The following is a 24,492-nucleotide window of genomic DNA, read 5'->3' as shown; positions in this document are numbered from 1 at the left end:
CTATAATCTATGTATATATATTTAGAATCTAGTATTTCATTATTAAGTAACTATTTTTTGAAAAAACAGCATGTACTTACCACATTGCTGGAGTACTTGCTCTCTTGCTTAGAACTGTTATGGTCTCGTACCTGCAATTAATGCCTCTCAATGTGGTCCCTGGATCAGCAAGGTGACCAACGCTGGAGCACTTGTTAGAAATCCATGGCCATGCACAAGCTCAGGCGATTCTGCTGCCGACTGCAGTGTGAAAGCACTGGCCCAGGCTACCATCTTAGACCCCATCGTCCATGGCTCCACTCTGTTGTCATGCTCCTCTCTGCTCACAGAACAAAGCACCATCCTGTAACCCACCAGGGTCAGCCATGGTCTCTCTCTCTAGAAGTTCATCAAGAGACCTTAACCCTATAAAACACTAATTATGTGGCAGTTTTCGAAGCTGGGGAATTAGAAGCACTTGGGTATACTTAGAATAGACATGTTAGGGCCTGGTGAACTACAGAGGGTTTTTTTTTTTATCAGCAGAAGTAGGGTGATGGAGCAGACACTCAGATGGGAAAAGAGAGGCTGAGACCTAGCAAACAGCCATATTTGTTTCTACCATCTTCTGCATCTGGGTTCTGTTCCCAGTCATTTCTGCCTCTCTGTATGACCATCGGGTTGCACAGGATATCTTTGTATCTTTGTTACACTCCTCCCTTCATATCCATGCAGCAAAATATTTCTAGCAAGAAGTCTGAACACAGAAGCAGTTTTTTTCAGTTGTTTATTGGAAAAACTAAAGGAATCAACTATTGAATGTGGGCTAAATGCAACTGCAGTTAACGAGAGGATAAATTTATTTAAGTGGGCCCTTGCAAATACAAGTGAAATACTAAAAGGTAACAAACTGAATATATACTTTGAAACATTTTGGATGAATGTTTCCCAGTTATTAAACAACCCCACGAATATCATTTTGGGAACACATTCTCCACAGTCTGCTTTAAGAGAATCCCATGGTGCCTTAGGGGTTTCTGGATGTGAGGAGTGGGGAGTAAAATTTTAGCTTTTTCCTTAATTCTTGCTTGACTTTACACATTTTATTTAACACTTCAGATCCCACTTTTTTCCGTTGTAAATTGAGGAAATATGTATATTGCTGTTTCATGGAAGGCATGGGATATTGTACATAGAAGAATGTTCCTTGAGATATCTCAAGTTATTTCCTTGTTTATTTTCTGATATTTTTAACTGGTATTTTATTGATATTAACATGTAGTAGGCAGCTTTGCTGGTTGCTGTTTTAAAATTAGTAATCTGAAAGTTTTGTGCTTTTGTTTATTTATATCCTTAACTGTTTTGTTTTCTTGACTAGAGGTTTTTCTTTATTGAAAGCCAATACATTGTTTCACACTGTGCTGTGTATATAACTTTTAAATTATTTCCAATTCATCCTTTAGTAATAAGATACTTCCAAAAGCTCAGTGTTTCTCCTCTCCATTTAAGTATTTATTAATTACTATGAAGTTATATATACGTGTATGCTTATATATATAACTATAACTATATATATATTCATATATACTTATTTATTGATATTCCTTCCTTGAGTAGGCATAGCTACTTGATTTTTCCATTGTATGGCCTGGATGGAGAGATTTGCCTCTAACAAATAAGAGTATGGACAGGAAAATGGTAACTTTATCATGGAGACAAGCTGGCAGACATTTCTTTATTGAATGATCAAGGATAATATCAACAGTAAAAGTTCAAGCTGGTGTCATGTAATCTGTGGCATAAATTCCATATACTCAGGCTAAGAGTAAAATATCAAACAGACTCAAATTCAAGGACATATAACAAAAGTATACTCGAAATGCCATGAAAAACAGGTAAACTTAGAAACTGTGCTAGCACTCATGTTGTAGCACAGGGCGCAAATCTGCTGCCTATGATGCACCATCCCATGGGAGCTCTGGTTCATGTCCCAGCAGCTCCACTTCTGACCCAGCTCCCTGCTACCCACGTGAGAGACCTGGAAGAAGCTCCTGTTGTAGCCATTTGGGGAGTGAACCAGCTGATGGAAGTTCTCTCTCCTGACTTCCCAATAAATGAATAAATCTTTAAAAAAAGAAAGTGTGCCAAATTGGAAGAAATTATAGAGATTTGATAGCTAAATGAAATTTAGTGAATTCTAGAACAAGAATAAAAAAGGACATTAGTAGAAAACTGGCCAAATCTGAAAAAAGTCTATTTTTTTACTCAACTATTTTAATTTCATAGTTTAGCTAAACATCCATGGTTGCATCCAGTGTTAACATTAGGGGCACTGGGAATGTAAGGGAACTCTCTGTAGCATATTTGCAACTCTTCTGTAACTATATAAAGTATTTCAAAGAGAAACAAATCTACCTTACCCTGCTATAAAAAGGGAGACAATTTTGAAAGTCCTCCTCCATGATGAAGACCATGAGAGAACTTGTCAGACTGGAGAATTTTCTCATAAAATGATCCACTATACTTGCAGAATAGTTGTTTTTTTTTTTTTCCTATAACACTTAAACATAGCCTGTGAGAAACAACAATTCAGTGATGACTGCTCACTATTACTGAATAAAAACTATTATAGGAAATGTTTTAAGTTTATACACCGAAAACAAATAATTCAATCTCTTTCCAAACTTTGAGGGAAATGAGTTGTTTTACAGGGGAAGGTATTGTGGCATAGCGGTGCCACTGCTTGCAATGTTGACAACCCTTGTAAGTGCTTGCTCTGTTTCCCACCCAGCTCCCTGCTAATGTGCTAGGGAAGCCAACAGACAAGTGGCCCAACTACTAGGGTCCCAGCCACCCACATGGGAGGCCCAGGTGGAGTAGCAGGCTCCCAGCTTCTGTTGTGGCCATCTGGAGAGTAATCCAGCAGACGGAAAATCTCTCTCTCTCCCCCCTCCTCTTTCTCTCTGTCACTTGCCTTTCAAATTAATCAATTTTTTAAAAGAACTATTTTATTTCCTTGAATTACTCAGAACGCCTATTTTGAGAATGTTCAACAGACAGTCACTTTGCTTCTCAGCATTCTCTCCAATTGAGACACAGAATTTCAGATATATCTTTAGGTTCAATGGCTCTTTAGATATTTTTAGGTACCGTTCCCCTACACATACAATCACTATTCAAATTACAAGGTTTTTTTTTTTTCTGTAAAATAATTCTGGCTATTTTATAGGGTTGATAAAGATGATTATTTTCTTCAGTACAACAGAAATATCTCTTTATACATTATGGTTTTCATTGTAAAATATTTCAAGTACAATTTATTAACAAACAAAAGACATGCAAATATCTTCCCTGTGACAAAAACAGCTGCAGGTCTCAGAGACAGATGCTTGATTTTAACAGATAAAAACTCTGATTTAATTTCATATTATAAAAAAGGTAAAATGCAAATGTATTCATCCAATTCTCCTTGAAAATATGTCATGTACATGAATAAAAAGGAATAATATGTTCTGAATGTGTTAATATTTCCACTTTTAAAAATATTCTGGTAGGGGCCTTCATTGTGGCATAGTGGGTAAAGGTGCTGCCTGCGGTGCCAACATCCAGTATGGGTACCAGTTCATTCTTGGCTGCTCCACTTCCTCTCCACCTCCCTGATATTGTGCCTGGGGAAAGCAGTGGAGGATGACCCAAGTGCTTGTGCCCCTGCACCTGTGTGGGAGACCCTGAAGAAGCTTCTGGCTCCTGGCTTCTACCTGGCCCAGCTCTGGCCATTGCTGCCTTTTGGGGAGTGAACTAGCAGATGGAAGATCTCTTTCCTCTCTCTGCCTTTCCCTGTGTAACTCTGCCTTTCAAGTGAATAAAATAAATTTTAAAAAATTCTGATACTGCTATTTTTGTGATTATCATTGTCAACAGAATCATTATATCTCATCATCTCATATAATTACATCCAGTAGATCAAATCATCTTTTAAAGGCATATATAAAAAATATACAGCAACAATTCAGTTTAACAATTGGGATTTCCTTTCAAGTCAACTGAGTTCTTGTTAAAACAAGTGCTGGGATTGCAAATAAAGTGGGAAGAAACAACATCCTTTAAGGGGAAGGATCTCCCACTTGGAGATCCAAGAAAATCCAGCAGAGGATACGATTGATCAAGGAAGTGTGTACAGTGTCTGAGAACGTAGAAGAGAATGGAATTGCCTTGTGAATGCCATCCTAGAGCAGGTGGCCTAATGACTGATCTTAGAAAAGGAATGTAATTGATCAGGTTAGGGGGAGGGGGATTCAGCTAGAAAAGTCACTCCAAGCAGAGAAATCCATGTTCATGGACTCATGGAGGCATGGCATTGTACGGGGTAATGAGGAAATGCCAAGGACTTCTGTGGGTTTGTACTTAAGTTATACAAATCACATAGGAGAAGGCAAGAAGTTAGCTGGATTGGGACAAAATCATCAACCTTGCAGGATTTAGAGTATTGTGGTGACTACAGAGAAACACCTTTTGCTAAAACTGTAAGTTTGGTACAATGACTTTCCTCACATTTGTTGTGAGGAATGAGAACTACACATAAAACTTCCAGTATAAAGTGCAGCATTTAATAAGCAATCAGTAAATGGCAGGAATCTGTGTTTCTGCTATGGTCTTTGCTCTCATTTTTATCGTTACTATGTAACAAGGAATACGAAACTACAGTCACATTTCAAACCTTGTAATATGATATTTTTGGTTTGAATAGGTATGTTTTAATCCCACTGACATTTTTATTATTGGCTTTTAAGTGTTTTAGTTTTCTTTCTTTTTCAGAAGCTAGCTGCATGGGTATTACAAAACTTAACCAGGACAATTCTGAATTTGGGAAAGGGTAAATATTTTGGAGAAAAAAAAAAATGTTCCCTGCTCTGGTGTCTATCAATGTCAGTTCTCGAAGCTTGTTTTCTAAATCTGTTTTTATTTTCTCAATTCTTGACACACATTATGTTTGCAGGCCACACCATTATCTCTTAGGTATCCATTTCCCCTCATCTGTTCTGCTCTCCCTACTGTCACCACAGGTATTTTCCAAAACCAGAATAAGCAGTATTTTGCAGCAGGAAATCAAATTAGGTCTGATGTTAGTCAGTGATGGTCACATACAAGGAGGCGCAATTTTCCAAGGAAAAAGGATTGTATCTGTGCAAATTTTTTTTTCCATTGGAAAATCACCAAATCTATGGTTGGGATTTGGTTCAGTGTAATTTGGCAATGGTAAATGATGTAGGCTGAATTACAGTTCCCTTTTATTGGCTCTTTTCCTGCAAGAGAATTACACAGAACCAACCATGATTGTGTGAGAATTCATGTTCACTCATAGGGAGCAATCACTGGGCTCCACTGACTTTTGCCCAGTCATGTGACATGCTTTAGTCAGTAAATACAATCAGCCAATGCCTTTGGCTGTGATTAAGCAGACGCTCCAGTGGGATGGCTTTGGTTCAACCTCTTGGTCTCTCCTGTTCGCTGACCTGAAAACTGCATGACCCAAGTAGTAGCTGCCCATGGAACAAAAGCCAAGTGAACCTGAACCTTGCCAGCCCAAATACACCATGCAGACCTTGTGTGATCAAGAAGGGAAAGTTGCTGTCAAGACTATAAGACCTCAGGGCTGCATGCTGTTGTAATGCAAAAGCTGATACAGAACGTCTGTGCTCCACCAGCAAGCCTGAAACATTTCATACCACACTACAGAAGCAACTGACTGTTCTAATACAATAATATTTACTTTCTCCATAAAGTACAATCCATGTGCAAATGGGGGGGTTCCAAGTCTAAAGCTCGCAGTCACAGATGCATGTGAACAGTGCTTTGGAAATAATGCTGGGAGTTTATGTTAGCATAGTCTGCAGCGAACATTCATCCTCGGGGCTAGGACACCTGCACTCTGTATTGCAGTGCCTGGGTTCCATTTCTGGCTCTGACTCTGACCCCAGTTGCCTGCTAATGCACAGCCTGGGAAGCATCAGGTGATGGCTCAAGCTATGGGGTCCCTGCCAACTAGGTGGGTGACCTGGATTGAGGTTTAGCTTCTGGGATTGACTTCAACCCACACTCAGCTGGTATGTGCATTTGGGGAGACAACCATTAAGATTATCTCTCTCTTTGCCTTTCAAATATATAAAATACTAATTAAAATAAGAATTTATATCATAGCACCTATAGCCTAAATTTCCTGGATATTTCAATTTCTTGCTTACACATTCCTCTCATCCCCATTTTTAGAAGTAAAATTATGAAGCTAATGAAGAGAACTACTATGTACTTTGTATTACTAGTACTTTGAAAGTAAAAATTATATTTCCTTTCTGTTATATACAATTAACTCAGAATGTCAATCTTCTGAGTAAAATTCTTACTTTATAATTCCTAATTATTGTATAATAAAATTAAATGAGGGAAAGAGACACATCTAAAACATCAAATGACATTCTATCTTGATACCACATCTGTTTTTGGTTTCCAATGCATATTTGTGTATTATGCTGAAAACAAAAAAATTCCATAACTCTTGAAAGGAACAAATGTAAAGAAAATTATACATTTACTTTATTCTTCCCTATGGAAAAGGCAAGCGTTTTCAATGGTTTTCTATAGGTATTCATCAGTTGTCTGTTACTATGATAAAATATCTGAGGATGACTACTTTGCAAGGAAGAGGGTTTAGTTAGTGCATGATTCTAGGATTCAGGCACATGGTCCCAGCTTCGGTCCAGCTCTAGTGAGGGTCTTACGGTGGACGACACTGTAGTGGCAAGAGTTGTGTGAGGAGAGTTCACATGGCCAGAACTGGAAGCCAGAGCAACTAGAGAGAGGCCAGGCTTACCTTTTCCTTACATCATGATTAACCGTAATACCTGCATATTTTCATGCGGCTTTCCCCTTTACAACAAGGACTAACCAGGGGCTCACAATAACTCAGTAATTTCTTCTGGAGCTTACAGCCTCAATGACCCAAGACTTCCTACTATGCCCCATCTCTTCAAGGCTCCACACCACCCCCCAAATACCACCACAGTGAGGATCAGGCTCCCAACACACGAACACTCCATCCATCTCCAAGCAAACACCTCATGGAAAGATACAGCAAATATTTTAAAGTTAAAACCAAGGAGGCAATATTTACTTATATTCAGAAAAATGAACATTTTAAAAGTGCAAATTCTACTGAGGGTGATTTCATTATATCTTTATGGTTGGCAATCTTTTTAAAAGTTGTATATATTTGTGTAAGATTATCCTTTTGTCATAATGATTCAGTATTCTGTATAGAATTGGAATTGGATACTAGGTATTCATGACTATTGGACAGTCACAATAACCAGATATACTATTTTGGCTTATATAACCCACTTATTTCATATTTATGTATCAGAAAACATTTATTAACCAAGAATGTCTGGGTGGAAAATATCATAACTAATACCACTGATATATTAATGATCCTTATTGTAACAAAATAATGCTTATTTTGTAGCTTTAAGTCCTCTATACTTATATAGTTATGTTATTGGAAGAGAGTATGCATAGGAATTTTATAACTTCTATATATTTGAAAGCGTCACTTATATTCCATTTAAAAGCTATCCTTCTTCAATGCAGAATGAAAAAAAACACCCCTAATCTTAGAAATTTGAGACCATCAAATATGCTTAATACCAAACAGTGACCAGCAAAATTAACACATATCCACATCTACCATCTCTATGTCCCCATCCCAAAGCGAACAGTCCCTACTTTCTTTGTAGGGAACCAGACCGGAGGAACCGTGCCCCTAAGATGGCGCCGACTCCCTGCTTCCGGGTTCTTCCTCATCTCAGGGAGTTCCCGCTCTTGCTCGCTCCTTCCCGCCTTAGATTTCCCGCTCTAGCTCGCTCCTTCCCGCCTTGCCACGAGATTGTCCTATCCCCGCGCTTCTAGCCTATCACCTGATTTGTGACGTGTATTGTGCATATAAACCCTTGCTACGCGGGTGTAAGGGAAGTTCCTGCCCAGAAGAGATCGAAGCTGGATCTCCTGCTTGCCGAGCAATAAAGGAACCCCGTGCAAAGTGTTCGGTCTCTGTCTCTTGCTGGACGAGGACGGCGCCGAGCAGCTGGTGGCCCGTACGGGGAACTTCCTCTACGTTGCCCGGTAAGTAGAAGGTAAGCGAGGTCAGTCTTACCGTCTGGGCCCCGCGAGTGAGGTATATCTCGTGGTTGGAGGGTGGACGCACCCTAAGATAGCGGACGTGTTTCCCCGCTTTAAACTGAAAGAATAGCAGACTTGTTTCCCCGCTTTAAACTGAAAGAATAGCAGACTTGTTTCCCCGCTTTAAACTGAAAGAATAGCAGACTTGTTCCCCCGCTTTAAACTGAAAATAAGATAGCGGACGTGTCTTCCCGCTTTAAACTGAAAATGGGAAATTCATCTAGCCATTCAATGTTGCTTAATCCGTTAAAAGCATTATTGCGTAGCAAAGGGATTAAGGTTTCTAAGACCACACTTGTCAGGTTCCTTGGAAGTGTTGATTTCTTTGCGCCGTGGCTCACCCACGAGGGCCAAATAACTCTTGAGTCTTGGGAGAAATTAGGAAAGGATCTCCGGCGCACAGTTAACGATCCCCAGGAACCCGATATCGACCCCGTTGTTCTCCCCTTATGGGAACTACTGCGGGCGTGCCTCCAAGAGGAGAGGTCGGTGGGAGCGGACCGCCCGACTCTTACGGCGGTTCGCGAGGCTCTCGAGGAAGTTCGTTCTCAGAGCTCGGACGGCGCCCGGGACCTCATACAATTTAAGGACACGGGATGCCAGACTTCCTCACTGGCCTCAGGCTCCGAATGTGGCTCCGCCTCCTCTGAGTCTGAGGGGGAAGGGGACGGCGATCCTAAATCCCCGCCTCCTACGTATGCGCAGCTGCGGCAAAAGTTAAAAGATGCCTGTTTACGCCCTCTAGTGCCTACGGCTCCTCCTATCGATGTCGTGCCCGCCCATCAGATTAAAGACGCAGCGCCTCCTACTGGCGGTCATGTAGGCGTGCCTCAGCCCCATCTAACACCCGTGCCGCCATGGCCATTAAACGTCCCAAATGTGCCACCTTTTTCAGGCAGACAGTTTCATCAACAAGCCTGGAAACAGTTGCGAACTGGCGCTCCCGCTGCCCCCGCTCAGGCTTACCCTGTTTTGGCTTTGGGCACGCGAGAGGCCCGGCACGAACCATTGGACATGACAGTATTAAAACAACTTAAGGCTGCGGTCCATGACTATGGACCCACAGCCCCATTCACATTGTCACTCCTTGAATCAGTCGGCCAGTCCATTTTAACACCTAGCGACTGGACCCAATTGGCTCGGGCCTGTTTAAGTCCAGGCGGCTTTCTTTTGTGGCAATCTATGAATACAGAGTGCTGTCATGACCAGGCAGATGAAAATGCTGAGGACGGCCACCCTACGTGGAATGCTGATATGCTTTTAGGGCGTGGACCTTATCAGGCTGACCAGACCCAATTCCCTAGACAAGTATACAGGCAAATTTCCAACTGTGCCCAACGTGCGTGGAGGCAGGCGTCCAATCCAAGTGACTCAGCTAGCCACCTCACCAAGATCGTTCAGGGCACGGCCGAACCCTTCGCTGATTTTGTCGCTCGCATACTTGAGGCTGCGTCGCGTATTTTCCCTTCCGAGGTTGACGTTCAGCCACTGGTCAAACAAATTATTTTTGAGCAGGCTAATAAAGAGTGCAAAAACATTCTTCGACAATATAGACATAAATCTCTGGACTCCTGGTTAAAATACTGCAGAGATACCGGTGGGCCACTTACTAATGCGGGCCTAGCTGCGATGCTGGCAAAAGTCAAAGAAAACAGTCCAAAATCTAAATCGACCCGACCCCCCATATCTTCAGGACTTTGCTTCCAATGTCATCAACCGGGTCACAGAAAACGCGATTGCCCCAATCTCAGCCATGGGTATTCCACGGCACAGCCTTCAGGCATAGAGCCTTGTCGCCGTTGCCGCAAGGGCCCTCATAGGGCAGAGGTATGCCGTTCTGCTTTCGATATCGATGGCAACCCACTTACAGGTAGCGCCCAGGGGCCAAAAAACGGCCAGAGGGGGCTCCCCAACCCAGCGAGGAGCCCCCAAAATCAAATCTACTCTCAGGTTCCACCTCCCGTGTCTGCGCTACACCCAGTGCACCCTCAGCCCGTGCCACTCACGGGTCCGCAGGCCTGGACCTCCGCGCCACCTCCCCTCTCCTCTTAACTCCGGAGATGGGGGTACAATTAGTGGAGAGCGACTGCTCCGGTCCTCTGCCCCCGGATTCGGTTGGATTAGTGTTGGGTCGGTCCTCCGCCGCCCTCCGAGGGCTAGCTGTGATCCCCGGGGTAGTTGACTCTGATTTCACTGGTAAAGTAAAGATCATGGTTCAGGCCCCTCAGGGACCTTTAGTAATCAATCCTGGAGACCGTATCGCACAAATGTTATTACTGCCCAGTCTTCACTCTTTAATCCCAGCTAAAAACCACGTTCGCGGCACTGGTAACTTTGGGTCCTCTGGCATTAATTTTACCGGCTTACATATGCTTTTAAATGAACGTCCCACTTTAGTGTTGCAGATTAATGGCAAGGACATTAAGGGACTTTTAGACACAGGAGCCGACAAATCCATTATAGCAACAAAGGACTGGCCTAGTACATGGCCTACAAATGTGGCGGAACAAACCTTGCAAGGACTTGGTTTTGCTCATTTCCCAAAAATCAGTGCAGCCTTGTTGTCATGGCAGGATAGCGAGGGTCATAGAGGACAGTTTTCTCCATTCATTTTACCTCTACCCATTTCCCTTTGGGGGAGAGACGTCCTGGCCGAAATGGATGTTGCTTTGGTCACCACTTCCCCTGCAGTACGATCTATGCTACAAAATATGGGTTACGTCCCAGGCAAGGGACTCGGTGTCCAGCTCCAGGGCCACCCTTCCCCCATTGAACCAAAACAAAGACCAAGTAAAGTTGGCCTGGGTTTTTCCTAGGGGTCACTGTTTCGCCTCCTAAACCAGTGGAGCCTTTACCCATCTCGTGGCTAACGGACGTACCCGTCTGGGTTCCACAGTGGCCCCTATCTCAGGAGAAACTGGAGGCAGTCAACACTCTGGTCTTGGAGCAGGTCAACGCTGGTCATTTGATCCCATCCACCTCTCCATGGAATACACCTATTTTTGCCATCCGCAAAAAATTAGGTCAATGGAGACTCTTACATGATCTTAGGGCAGTCAACGCACAGATGCAGCCTATGGGCCCTGTGCAACGTGGTCTTCCTCTGCTTTCGGCACTTCCCAACCAATGGCCTGTTATTGTAATAGATCTTAAGGATTGTTTCTTTTCCATTCCATTGGACAAAAAGGATACCCCACGTTTTGCTTTTACTGTCCCCACCCAAAACCAGGAACAACCGGACAAGCGTTGGGAGTGGACAGTCTTGCCTCAGGGTATGACTAATAGCCCCACCATGTGTCAAGTCTATGTAGCCCAAGTACTAAAACCTCTTAGAGACCGATATTCCGACTGCAGGTGCCTACATTATATGGACGACCTACTGTGTGCAGCCCCCACAGCAGAGAGGCTCCTGGCCTTATACAGTACACTCCAACAAGTGCTGGAAGGGACAGGGCTGCATATTGCACCTAATAAGGTGCAATTGTCGTCTGTAGTTTCTTATCTTGGGGCTATAGTCGCCCCTACTCAAATTAGACCTCAAAAAATTCAAATAAAAATCAATACTATCTCCACTCTAAATGACTTACAAAAACTTTTAGGGGATATCAATTGGATTAGGCCCTACCTTAACATTCCTAATGCTGCATTGCAGCCCCTCTTTAATATACTTAAAGGAGACCCGGATCTTGCTTCCCCCCGAACCTTCACCTCTGAGGCCAAACAAGCACTGTCAATTGTCAACGATGCCCTTAGTAAAGCTGCCCTAAAACGTTGGGACCCTGCGGGAGACCTTACTCTTTGGGTCCTCGACACCCTTAAACAGCCCACCGCGGTCCTATGGCAGGATGGGCCTCTCCTCTGGATCCATCCCTCAATGTCATCTACTAGATCTATTAGTTACTATCCCGTGGCAGTGGCGGAGATAACTCTCCTAGCCATTCAGAGGGCTATCCAACATTTTGGACGCGAACCATCCACCATTGTTGTCCCCTATTCCATGGAACAGGTACGTGTGCTAATCGCTTGTACTGATGCTTGGGCGGTTTTAGTCTGCTCCACTTTCGCAACTATTACAAACAGAACACCCTCTGATCCTTTGCTAACCTTTGTTCAGTCTCACCCAGTTATTTTTCCAAAGTCCACATCCCAAAAGCCCTTACAGGGAGCCCCAGTAGTGTATACCGACGGTTCTAAAACAGGAGTCGGTGCATATGTTGTTTCAGGATCTGTGCCAAAAACATTCCAATTCGCTACTAACTCCCCCCAGGTAACTGAACTTCTTATAGTTAACCAAGTCTTCTCTGATTTCCCCGGACCTGTCAATATTGTATCTGATTCACGCTATGTGGTTAATTCTGTGTCTATCCTTGAGGCCGCAGGACTAGTCAATTCTTCATCCTCCGTAGCGACAGTTTTCCTCACCCTGCAAAAATCTATTTGGAATCGGTCTGCTCCTTTCTTTATTACTCATATTAGAGCTCATTCTTCCTTACCTGGACCCATGACCACAGGCAATGCTATAGCTGATCAAGCCACACGCCCCATTTGGATACTCCAATTTTCTTCCCCAGAAGAGCAGGCTATCCAGTTTCATTCAGAGTTCCATGTAAACGCAAAAACCCTTGCCGCCAAATTCGGTCTTTCTCGTGCTGCCGCTCGCGATATTGTTCGCCATTGTGCCGCATGCCCTACTTTAACCCCTGTGCCTTCGGTGGGGGTTAATCCCCGAGGATTACTACCAGGACATATCTGGCAGATGGATGTCACCCACATATCCGAGTTTGGGACCTTAAAGTATGTTCATGTGTCAGTTGACACCTGTTCCCAAGTAATTTTTGCTTCTCTGGAGACGGGTGAGCGTACCACCCATGTCATTAATCACTGCCTTGCTGCATGGGCAGCCTGGGGCAAACCAAAAACTTTAAAAACAGATAATGGTCCTGCATACACAAGTAAATCATTCCAAGATTTCTGCACCCGTATGCAGGTACAACATAAAACTGGAATCCCTTATAACCCTCAGGGACAGGCCATAATTGAAAGGGCTCATCGAACCCTCAAGGCTTTTCTCTTAAAACAAAAGGAGGGAATTGCCACGGGCAAAACCCCTCGAATGCGCCTCTCCCTTGCACTGTTTACTATAAACTTTTTGAATTTGACAGATCATTCTATGTCCCCCGCTGAGAGACACATGTTAAAGGAGCCATCTTCACGAGGCTATGTCCGTTGGAAAGATGTCCTCACGGGAAAGTGGTACGGCCCGGATCCGGTATTATGCTGGAACCGAGGCGCGGTCTGTGTCTTCCCACAGGAATCTGGAAGAGAACCTCTCTGGATACCGGAAAGATTGGTCAGAAAAACAGCCCCGCCGCCACAAGATACACCTCTATCACCTACGGACGACATCTCCCCCGAGATAACCGAGATTACCACGCTCTCACAGGACGACAAATTGCAACAAAACAACGAGACGTCCCTGTGTACTTCGCTGGGTGAGCTCCTTCATCAACAACAAGTTGGAGAGCGTCAGACATCAGTTCCGCGCGGCAGCGTATGCTGCTCTCCATCACCGTGATCCGGATGCATATGCCATGCTGGCTCGCATGACTTATGACCGGGTCCATACCAGCGATTAAAACCCTCGTCCCCCCATCCCTACTCACGCCTCACATATGGACAATGCCTCCATCAGGCACACACCTTCCTCGAGTTGTCTTGTTCCCCCTCTCATTCATTGGGCTGTATCACCCATCCCTGACGGGGAGCGAAAACTGGGTATGCGAGACCAAAGGTACTGCAGCAGGAGTCCACCCGGGGGTTCCGGGGGTCCTGGGAGAGCATATGCATATGCATGCAGGTTCAATTCCCAGCCTGCCCCAGCAAAAGGGAATAAAAACTGATCCCTAACGGAGACATCAGGGGTTGTGGCCAGGCCCTTGAAGTTCCGTAACTAACGGATCACAAGCACGCTGGGTATGCACCTCTACTCTCTGCCTAGTAAATATTCTCCCGGCCCTCATGAGCCAGGGCCGTCGGGGATGTGATTTGTGCAAAAACAAAAGGAGGGAGATGTAGGGAACCAGACCGGAGGAACCGTGCCCCTAAGATGGCGCCGACTCCCTGCTTCCGGGTTCTTCCTCATCTCAGGGAGTTCCCGCTCTTGCTCGCTCCTTCCCGCCTTAGATTTCCCGCTCTAGCTCGCTCCTTCCCGCCTTGCCACGAGATTGTCCTATCCCCGCGCTTCTAGCCTATCACCTGATTTGTGACGTGTATTGTGCATATAAACCCTTGCTACGCGGGTGTAAGGGAAGTTCCTGCCCAGAAGAGATCGAAGCTGGATCTCCTGCTTGCCGAGCAATAAAGGAACCCCGTGCAAAGTGTTCGGTCTCTGTCTCTTGCTGGACGAGGACGGCGCCGAGCATTTCTTAAGCTGGTAAATTACTCATTTGAGAACCATAGTGAGGGCAATGAGTACAGTGCAGTGATAAGTAGAAGCCATGGCCATAAATCACTAGAGCCCATGGGATGGGTGGAAGCTGGCACAGACTGTCACATTGGCAATAATGAGACAGCTATAAAGCCTTATGCTAAATGAGGCATTGCTACACCAAGATAGTTTGTGGATAGGGATTTGACATAAAGAAGTCTGCCTTGCTTTTTATAATGAGAAATTTGATTTTTAAAAGTTTATTTATTTGTGTATCTGAGAGAAAGGTCCAGCAAGACATATACAGAGATGCCAGCAATAGTCCCCCCAGGGCCAAAGATGTGAGGCCAGAAACCCAATACTAGTCTCCCATTTGGCTGGCAGGGGCATCACTACTGCTTTTCTGGGTCTGCAATAGCAGGAGCAGGATTCAGGAGCTGGAACCACATACTGACCACAGGCAATCCAGTGTGTGATGCATGTATCTTAGACACTGCCTTAATGACTAGGCTAAGTGTCTAACCCTATCTGGAGAATTCTCGTTGTGACTACTAAGTGCAGCCATCCTTTGGTATCCCTGAGAGTTTGCTTCCAAGACCTCACCCTGACCCTTGGATGCTCAATTCCAATGTTTAAAATGGTGTAGTGTGTGCATAGAACCTCCTTTATATTGTATATTTGCTTACATTTTTGTACATGTTTGTACTGTATATTTGCATAGAACCTCCTTTATACCATACATGATCTCTATATTATAGTAGCTAAAACAAGGTACATGCTATGTAATTAGTTTTATAACTTCATTGTTAACATTGCATTTTAATGGAATAATGATTAGAAAAAAGGTCTACACTGTACAGGTGCAATTTTTCTGAAATAGTTTCAACCTGTGGTTGGTTGAAACCATGAATTAGGAACCTATGGATACAGAGGGCAGATTGTACTTAAGGTCAAAAGTGTTTAAATGTTAGGATGTTTATAAAGGTCAAGTTCATGTGCAGTACTAGATGCCCGACCTATTTTGACATCCTGTGTCGTCCTAACAAGCCTCATACAGAGATACTTTCAACAACTCTCTTTTAATAACTGCAGAAAGCTCTCATCTAGACAGTCACCTGCAATTTGAAGTCTAAGATGTATCTGATGATTTTTGACCTGGCATCTAACAGATTTCATTTGCATGGCCGCAGTTCTACAATGACTACAGTACTTTACATCTTCAAAAGTTTGAAAATGAAGGGCATGTCTTTCTAAGTAATGAAGAGAAAGCTTTCCACTGAAGAGAGCCTGCATATGCAGATCTCCAACTCATCCAGCATCTAAAATTTAAATTTCCTATTTTTCACTTTTCCTTTTTTTCCAAGAAAGTTCTATCATTTCTTTTAATAAAAATAAAGACAATCTAAATCTTTCTTGACATTTCTAATCTAATGAAGGGACGAGGAAATGCAATGCCATGTTTCTTGTCATTTTCCCCAAAAGATTTTGAAATAAACTTGTTCAGTGAAGATAGCATAATAATGAAAAGTGTATAAGGAAAACAGCTCTCTGACAGGTTTTCAAATACTGAGAGGAATTAAAGGGCCAAGTCCCAAGCAATAAACAAAGAAAATAACATTGCAGCAGCACACAATGAGCAGTGTTGGTTTTAGAAGTGGTGTATGAAAATGTGTTAGAGACCTGGGGCCATGCACTCAACGCCAAGGCACACGGCATACAGTTTAGTGCAAGAGATCCTTATCCACAGAATACTTCAAGACAGTCTGCTTTACGTGCTGGTAAATCCTTATTCAAAAACAACACTTACGTCCAGAGTGATTTTTTGGATCAATGAAAAAGACAAATTTCCATGCCTCTGAGTTTCAGGTAGCTGTGATAGTTCTTAGTATATCATGGCAGATCCAACTGAAGACAAATAACAATCCTCACATCTGTGGAGGCACAGACGTTCTGTTCATGGGTTGAATGGAAGTAAAGGACTTGAAATTCACCATGCCTGACAATTTTTAATATGTTTTACACATCAGCTTTGCTTATAGATCTTATAGGAGGAGCCTTAAACATTGGTAGAAGAAAACAAATTAAAAAAGAAATACATATTTTATTTGTCAACATATGCTCCAACATTTCAAGTCACTTTTCTAAACAATGGTACCAATAATTTAGTCAATTCCTGAAGAATTAAAAGTCCTGGGAATTTAGCCATGTAAATTCAGTACTTTTTATATTACTAACTAAAGAAAATGCATTGTCCTTTAAAGATTTTTTTTAATTAGGAAACAACTGAGGCCGGCGCCGCGGCTCACTAGGCTAATCCTCCGCCTGTGGCTCCAGCACCCCGGGTTCTAGTCCCGGTAGGGGCGCCAGATTCTGTCCCTGTTGCTCCTCTTCTAGTCCAGCTCTCTGCTGTGGCCTGGAAAGGCAGTGGAGGATGGCCCAAGTGCTTAGGCCCTGCACCCGCATGGGAGACCGGGAGAAGCACCTGGCTCCTGGCTTCGGATCAGCACAGTGCCAGCCAAAGCGGCCATTTTGGGGGTGAACCAACGGAAGGAAGACCTTTCTCTCTGTCTCTCTCTCTCTCTCTCACTGTCTAACTCTGCCTGTCAAAAAATTTAAAAAAAGGAAACAACTGAAAAGAGAGAAAGAATCACAGTAGGAATAAGGTGAATGCCCAGTGATTTCACATCAAAACTCCAACATCGCCCTGGTTTGTTGAAAAGAATAAACATGGCCAAGGCAAGGCGTGAAAGGGCTCCAATGAAACTTTCACTGGTGTTTTTCTAGGAAAACTGTGGCTAACTTCCTCAAAACACTCATAAAGCGAAAAGGTGTTGACCCTCTAGAAAGTCAACAGGCAAACTGCCCTGAGCATCCCCAAATACTGTTGCCATGACCTTTGGTCTTGATTGGTCCACGTGTGCTTTGACTGCACCACTTCTGCTTCTGGGCACTGGTTGCATTGATTGTGTCTTGTCTTGAGGATCATACTGCCAAAGCCATGTCATCTCTTCTAATTTTTCAGGGAAATGCTTCAGGAGCTTGATCCCACTTGTTCAGAACTTCCATGAAAGCTCTCGACTCTTGTCCGCAGCTGATTTGGGTACAACAGTTCTTATATTCACCAGACAGAATGCTTGCTCCGCTTGCATTGTTCAGCTGGAACTGTGTAAGCAGAGCCAACTGATATGTTTATGGGGTTTCCTATCATTTCTGCTGCTGTTAATTGGTTTTCTTCAGTTAAGGAGTGAAAAAGATTAATGTTTCCTCACAAATTGATGTGGATGGTCTGCCTCAGTGGGCTTTATCTTCAACATCATTATGTCCCTTCTTAAAATGAGTTGTACATTTGTAAACTGAAGATTTCTTTAGGGCATTGTCTGCATTAGGTTTTCATAAGACAACAGTGATTTCACCATTCTTCCATCCAAATTTCATCATAGGTCTTACATTTGTGTTTGCTTTAATTTTAATAGAATTACTTTTGCTTGTGTAGAGTCCATTTTCAAACTCATCCTTCTTAGCACCGCAAATTATATCTTGTACAAATGCGCTATAAGAGGTTAGTACAGCCTTATTTTGGTGCAAAACATTTTTGAAATCCATGTATAGATTTTTCATAATATGCATTTTCCATAAATGCTTTGAAGACCCTCTGATTTTACAGTCTAAAAATGAGGCCAAGGACCCTCTAAGAAATAATTTAGTAAGAGGACTAGGAATATTTTGGTCCATTTCATGGGTAGAAACACAAAAGTTCTACAAAAGGTATATTTACTTTGTTTTAAAAATTTTCTTTATTTTGAATCACTTCTTTACTACCTTTTTTACTTTGAAGTCAGCAGGGTAATGTACCTTAAATAATGTCACACTGCCTAAAATGCATTGTTTCTTTGAAAAACCACACATCCTTGTCACATGCCCAGACTCCAGTGGTCAAAGCAATACAGCACAGGAGAGGGTAAATTAGACAATTATGATGTCCATCTGCCCTAGGAAAAGTGTCCTCTCCCTCAGATCGCAGTTGAGATAAACACAAGCGCAGCTTTATAAAGCTGCTGGACACTCAGTACCTGTGATGATTAGATGAATGGATTTTCTTATATTTTAAAACATTTTAGTAAACTAGTAAATTATAGTCTTTCCTTACCTCATGAGACATATTTGCTAAAAGAGAAAAAGGCAATAGAGTATACAAAAGCAGAGTAGAAGGTGATGGAAAAGAGCACTAGGATATCACTCCTAAAAGAATATCATACTACTTTTGAGGAAGGCCATTAAGATTATCTAAAATGTGAAACTATTGGACCATGGCTCACTTGGTTAATCCTCCACCTGCAGCACCGGCATCCCATATGGGCACCAGGTTCTAGTCCCGGTTGCCCCTCTTCCAGTCTAGCTCTCTGCTGTGCCCAGGAAGGCAGTGGATGATGGCCCAAGTGCTTGGGCCCCTGCACCTGCCTGGGAGACCAGAAAGAAGCACCTGGCTCCTGGCTTCAGATCGGCGCAGTGCCGGCAGTGGCAGCCATCTGGGGAGTGAACCAACGGAAGGAAGACCTTTCTCTCTGTCTCTCTCTCTCTCACTGTCTATAGCTCTGTCAAATAAATAGATTAAAAAAAAAGTGAAACTATTTAAAATATGAAAGGAATAATTTTGACTCACAATATTTTTCTAGTTGCAATGGAGGCTTTTATTACACTCAAAAGCAATCAAGAATTTTATTAATCTTGTCTTACAAAAGTAGGGCTGGTGCTTTGGCACAGCAGGTTAAAGCCCTGGATTGAAGCACTGGCATCCCATATAGGCACTGGTTCTAGTCCCGGCTGCTTCTCTTCTGATCCAGCTCTCTACTATGGCCTGGGAAGGCAGTAGAAGATGCCCCAAGTCCTAGGGCCCCTGCACCCATGTGGGAGACTCGAAAGAAGCTCCTGACTCCTGGCTTCGGATTGGCGCAGCTCTGGCCGTTACAGCCATCTGGGGAGTGAATCAGCGATGGAAGTCCTCTCTCTGTCTCTACCTCTCTCTGTAACTCTTTCAAATAAATAAAATAATACATCTTAAAAAAAAGGTAAAAGTAGAAAATATACATTAAAATGTGTGATACAGTACTGTATTATTAAGGCTAAAGTGCAAAAGACCAATGGCTAGCCAGTGAGTGCTGAAAAGTAATACATATGCTTAATTATTGACTGGGTAAATTTATTTATGAAAGGATAATTTGATATTAGTGAAAAGGAACATATGCTGGTTTTCAATAGTATTTTTATCAGTCAGTAAAGGTGACTCTCAAGGAAATTTCTGAACATCATGAAATCACAGTTGTAGTATAATGTTACCACCTCTAATATCTACTTTTATTATATATATATATATATATATCTCAGTATACATGCCACTAATGGTGTACAGATTTTTAGATTCAACTGGTAAACATTTGTGTATACCCGTATACATATGCATATGTGTACATATACATCTATAAATAATTCCGTTATGGAAAATGATTTTGAACCAATGCTTTACACTTAAGATTTCTTAAATTGATTTAACAAATAATTTGAGCATGCTCTCTACTTCCACACTAGTATAAAAAGCGCAACTTTCACTGAGTGCCTCTAAAAGCCTGAGTGAAAAATTTTACATGCTATATTACCATTAATCTTCACAATAATCCCACACACAACATTCTGTTATTGTCCCAGATTCATAGTTCAGGAAACTAACATTTAAAGAGGTATGTGATTTTCCCAAAGTAATATATTTTAATTTTTTTAAAAGATTTATTTATTTATCTGAAAGGTAGAGTCACAGAGAGAGAGAGAGAGAGAGAGAGAGGTCTTTTATTGTTGCTTCACTCTCCACATGACCAAAACAGCCAGAGTTGCCCCAATCCAAAGCCAGGAGCCAGGAGCCTCCTCTGGGTCTCCCACGTGAGTGCCAGGGCCCAAGGACTCAAACCATCTTCTACTGCTTTCCCAGACCACAGCAGAGAGCTGACTGAAAGTGGAGCATCTTGGAATCGAACCAGCGCCAATATGGGATGCTGGCATTGCTGGCAGTGGCCTTACCTGCTAGACCACAACGTCGGCCTCCCAGAGTAATATATTTTTAAATGATGGATCAAATTTTAATCGTTATGCAGTGCATTTCTGTGAGAATAAACTCAGCCATCTTGCTGTCCATCAGATTGCTAGGGAGGATTCCTGTCTTACTCGAGTCCTTTCATTTGCTCATTTATAGTTCCTAATGTCGGAGGTGATAAAAGCCTCATCCTGGAGGAATGGATTGGCTTTAGATTCTGATTGCTCAAAAATGTGTTACGAGCATTATTACACAGGGAGAAAATTATGAGCTGTGATTCTATACCTTATAGCTGTCATATTTCACAATTTCTTATAAGATCTAGAAATAAATCTGAGGAAGGATGTCCTTCCAAAAACGTCACGTTAACATCTTATATGCACCTTCATGGGATGAATCATTTTATCTCTTGAATTGCCTTTTTTAAGTTAGTGAATGAAGAGATTAGCCAGTTTTTGAGATAATTTGAAGGTTGGAAGAGAGAATATTTTGTTACTGTGTCAACAGTCACGTTTGTGTGTGTGTGTATGTGTGTGCTTTACTGAGCACATTTACTGCTGTCCGGATAAACAGAGCTTATTGCTATATTAATAGCCAGAGTAGAAGCAGTTAATCCTCATCAACATGAGTTATTATATCCACAAGGAGAGGTTTTGCAGGAAATGTTGGTTTCTTTAAAAAAGCCTCATTCTGATGGATTGAAGAGATAGTTATAAGGTGTTAACATCTATTTATTTAGCCATCTACTTTTCAACATTCATTTTGTATTCTAGCAATAAGTGCATAGAAGACAGTTTCAAATCACCAACTTTTAAAGACACATCACTTTCTGTGTTATGAAATGTCTTTGGTTTGAAATTGGAAGTTTTCTCAAACTCAATTTAACAATATCTTCTTTGTCTATAGCCTAAGAGTATTGTGAAATGAGATAATACAGACATTTTAATGAATACATACTTAATGTGTAGACATATAAAGCATTACTAGTGAATTTTCAATTGGTAAATATGGTTATTTTTAATAAGCCTCACTAGAGGAAGGCTTTTTCCCTGAGAAAGACTTGTTGAACCTTTGTTTCGGAGCCAGCATTGTGGTGCAGCAGATTAAGCCAGCTCTCTGAATGCCTGCATTCTTCCTCTGAATGCCAGGGACTGAGACTTGACTCCACTTTAGATCCAGTTTTCTGCAAATGCCCTCCCTGGGAGGAGGCAGATGATGGCTCCAGTACTTGCATCTCTGCCTCCCACAGGGGAGACACCGGTGGCATCCCTGGCTCCTGACTTTCAGTTGGCTGAGCCCAGCCAACTGTGGGCATTTGAGGATTAAACATAACTTAACTTAATAACTTAACTTCATAACTTAATTAAGACATTACTAGTAGGATTCAAAATAACATTCTAGTTCAAAATTTTGCTTTCATGAACCATGAATTCAGAGAACTTAGAAGAAAGACTAATTTAAATGTCTCCCTAAAGTAAATTGTGTCTCATTTTGGGAAATCTTTGAATAGTGACCTGGTTGAGTTTTTGACTTTGTATTCCCGTGTTTATGGGACGTATGTTCACAAAGTGGGTTTATCTGTTGGCTGACTTTGATGCTAACGTAGCTGTCAGATCTGACACTGCTGATTTGACCATCAGGTGACTGACCTGACGTGCTCTTTCTATTTAACACATCAGAGGCCAGCGGCAGGGAAGCTGGAGGATGGCAGGACTGCCTCACTGACTGCATATCTCAGCCCCTCCTGGGAATTTCCAGCTGACCTATGAACTGCACCTTCATTTTCTACTTCAGAAAACTCTCCCCAAGGGTTGCCTAGCTGGGACTCTCGGGCATCTGCCTGGTCACCTTGACTGTGAAGCCGCTGGGGTTTTAACATGCATGTATGTCATGGAAAGGAAAACGCTGCTTTTCATTCATGGAATTTTTGACATCAAGAGAAAATAGAATTGTGAGTTGAGGATGTGTCACCAAGGAACACTCTTATCCACTTGTAAGCAAAGCTGGTACTGCACACACAATGAAACTGAAAAAAAAAAATGCCACTGAAATCAAACAGTAGAATACAGAATTGGAAACACCTGCACTCTGGCATGAACTTAAACAGAATCACTGTTGCAACTTAATATTTCAATGAATTTTGTATCTAAATCATTCTAAGAAGTGTCTACCCGAAACCTACAACTTTTTCCTGGAGATATTATTGCCCAATTTTGCATCCTACTCTCACATTTCTTCCTGATACTCAAATATCAGGTATTCTCTAGAGGTTTGGGACCATATTTTCCTTTTTTTTCTCGCTAATGGAGGATAATTGCTTATTAACAGTTGGCTAATACACTTCTTGTAACTGTAGAACTTTTTGATCCCTCCATCCTGGGATTATTTTCTTTCTCTTTGTTACTACTTCTCAACCTTCAGACATTTTTATGCTCTCATTCTATCCTGAAGCTCTTCATGCTGTGCTTAAGTTTTTGATGTCAAATTAGAACAAGCATTTTAATGATTGTGAAACTGTGTATAATGACATAACTGTCTCCTTATTTATTCATATTAACTGTTCTGCTAACCCGCTTAACTACACTGCTAAGCAATCACACTTCATTTCTTTCCAATTTTCTAGAGAAGGGGCACTGTATCCTCAGTTCTTGACTAAGAAGAGGGATTTCTGAAAACACTTAGGGCAGAGACTCATATCCCCCGCATTATAAGTGTGGCCTCTTTGCAACACTATTTAGAGTCTGCATAACGCCAGACCACTAAACTACATATTTACTACTAAATATTAATGTACATTTATGATCAGGAGGCTAGGGGAGATTTTGGATTAAAGAAAATTCGAGAAGTAAGCATGGGTTATCTCAGAGTCCTGAATATGTTAATGTGTTCCAGGCATCACTGAAGAGTTCTACGTTGCCCTAATATTGGTATTTCCTAAACACACTTCACTTCAGAACTTCATGGCCCTGAGGGTCCCCAGAGCTTGCTGTGAAACATGCTATTCCAGACAGGTATTTGGAAGGCAAAAATAATTACTCTCTGATTTCTCAGTTAAGAGGGTGGACTTTGTAAAGATGATGTAACTCACAAATTTCTTTCTTTTTTTTTTTTGGACAGGCAGAGTGGACAGTAGAGGGAGACAGAGAGAAAGGTCTTCCTTTTTGCCGTTGGTTCACCCTCCAATGGCCGCCGCGGTAGGCGCACTGCGGCTGGCGCACCGCGCTGATCCGATGGCAGGAGCCAGGTGCTTCTCCTGGTCTCCCATGGGGTGCAGGGCCCAAGCACTTGGGCCATCCTCCACTGCACTCCCTGGCCACAGCAGAGAGCTGGCCTGGAAGAGGGGCAACCGGGACAGGATCGGTGCCCCGACTGGGACTAGAACCCGGTGTGCCGGCGCCGCAAGGCGGAGGATTAGCCTGTTAAGCCATGGCGCCGGCTGTAAGTCACAAATTTCTCTGAAACACTCAAGGTGCAAAGGATGTCAGATTTCATTATTTTTTTCTAGATCAGATTAATAGGTACAAAGTAACTGCTCAAGGAAATCAGCCTTCCTCTGAACAGTTTAGTTTCCTTCACCTGCTCATAATGGACCTGGACGGGACACTGGCCAGCAGTTCCCTACTGAGGTCCTATTTATCATTCAGAGTGGAAACGTTGCCAACATCGCCGGCCTGAGTCTTCAACGTTTCCAGCAGAGGTCTTGGCTGGGATTCCAGAGAGACCTGAGGCTCCTGCTCCAGGGCCCTGCCTGTAGCCCAGCTGTGTGTACGGCTGC

At 42.6% G+C, this 24,492-nt stretch overlaps 1 protein-coding gene across 1 annotated transcript in view; it reads left to right on the top strand.

Moving 5' to 3' along the window:
- The window catches only part of LOC133761984 (small RNA 2'-O-methyltransferase-like), a 43,145-nt gene that overhangs the window by 7,878 nt on the left and 10,775 nt on the right, over window positions 1-24,492 (top strand). The window contains 1 exon segment of the mRNA XM_062195055.1: window positions 17,661-17,804. Within this exon segment, the coding sequence (XP_062051039.1) occupies window positions 17,661-17,804 (144 nt within the window).

The sequence above is a fragment of the Lepus europaeus genome, chromosome 1 (assembly GCF_033115175.1).
Source record: "Lepus europaeus isolate LE1 chromosome 1, mLepTim1.pri, whole genome shotgun sequence".
NCBI classification, from domain to species: Eukaryota; Metazoa; Chordata; class Mammalia; order Lagomorpha; family Leporidae; genus Lepus; species Lepus europaeus.
Note: the sequence above shows the minus strand (reverse complement) of the source record. Positions and strands in the feature narration are given on the sequence as shown.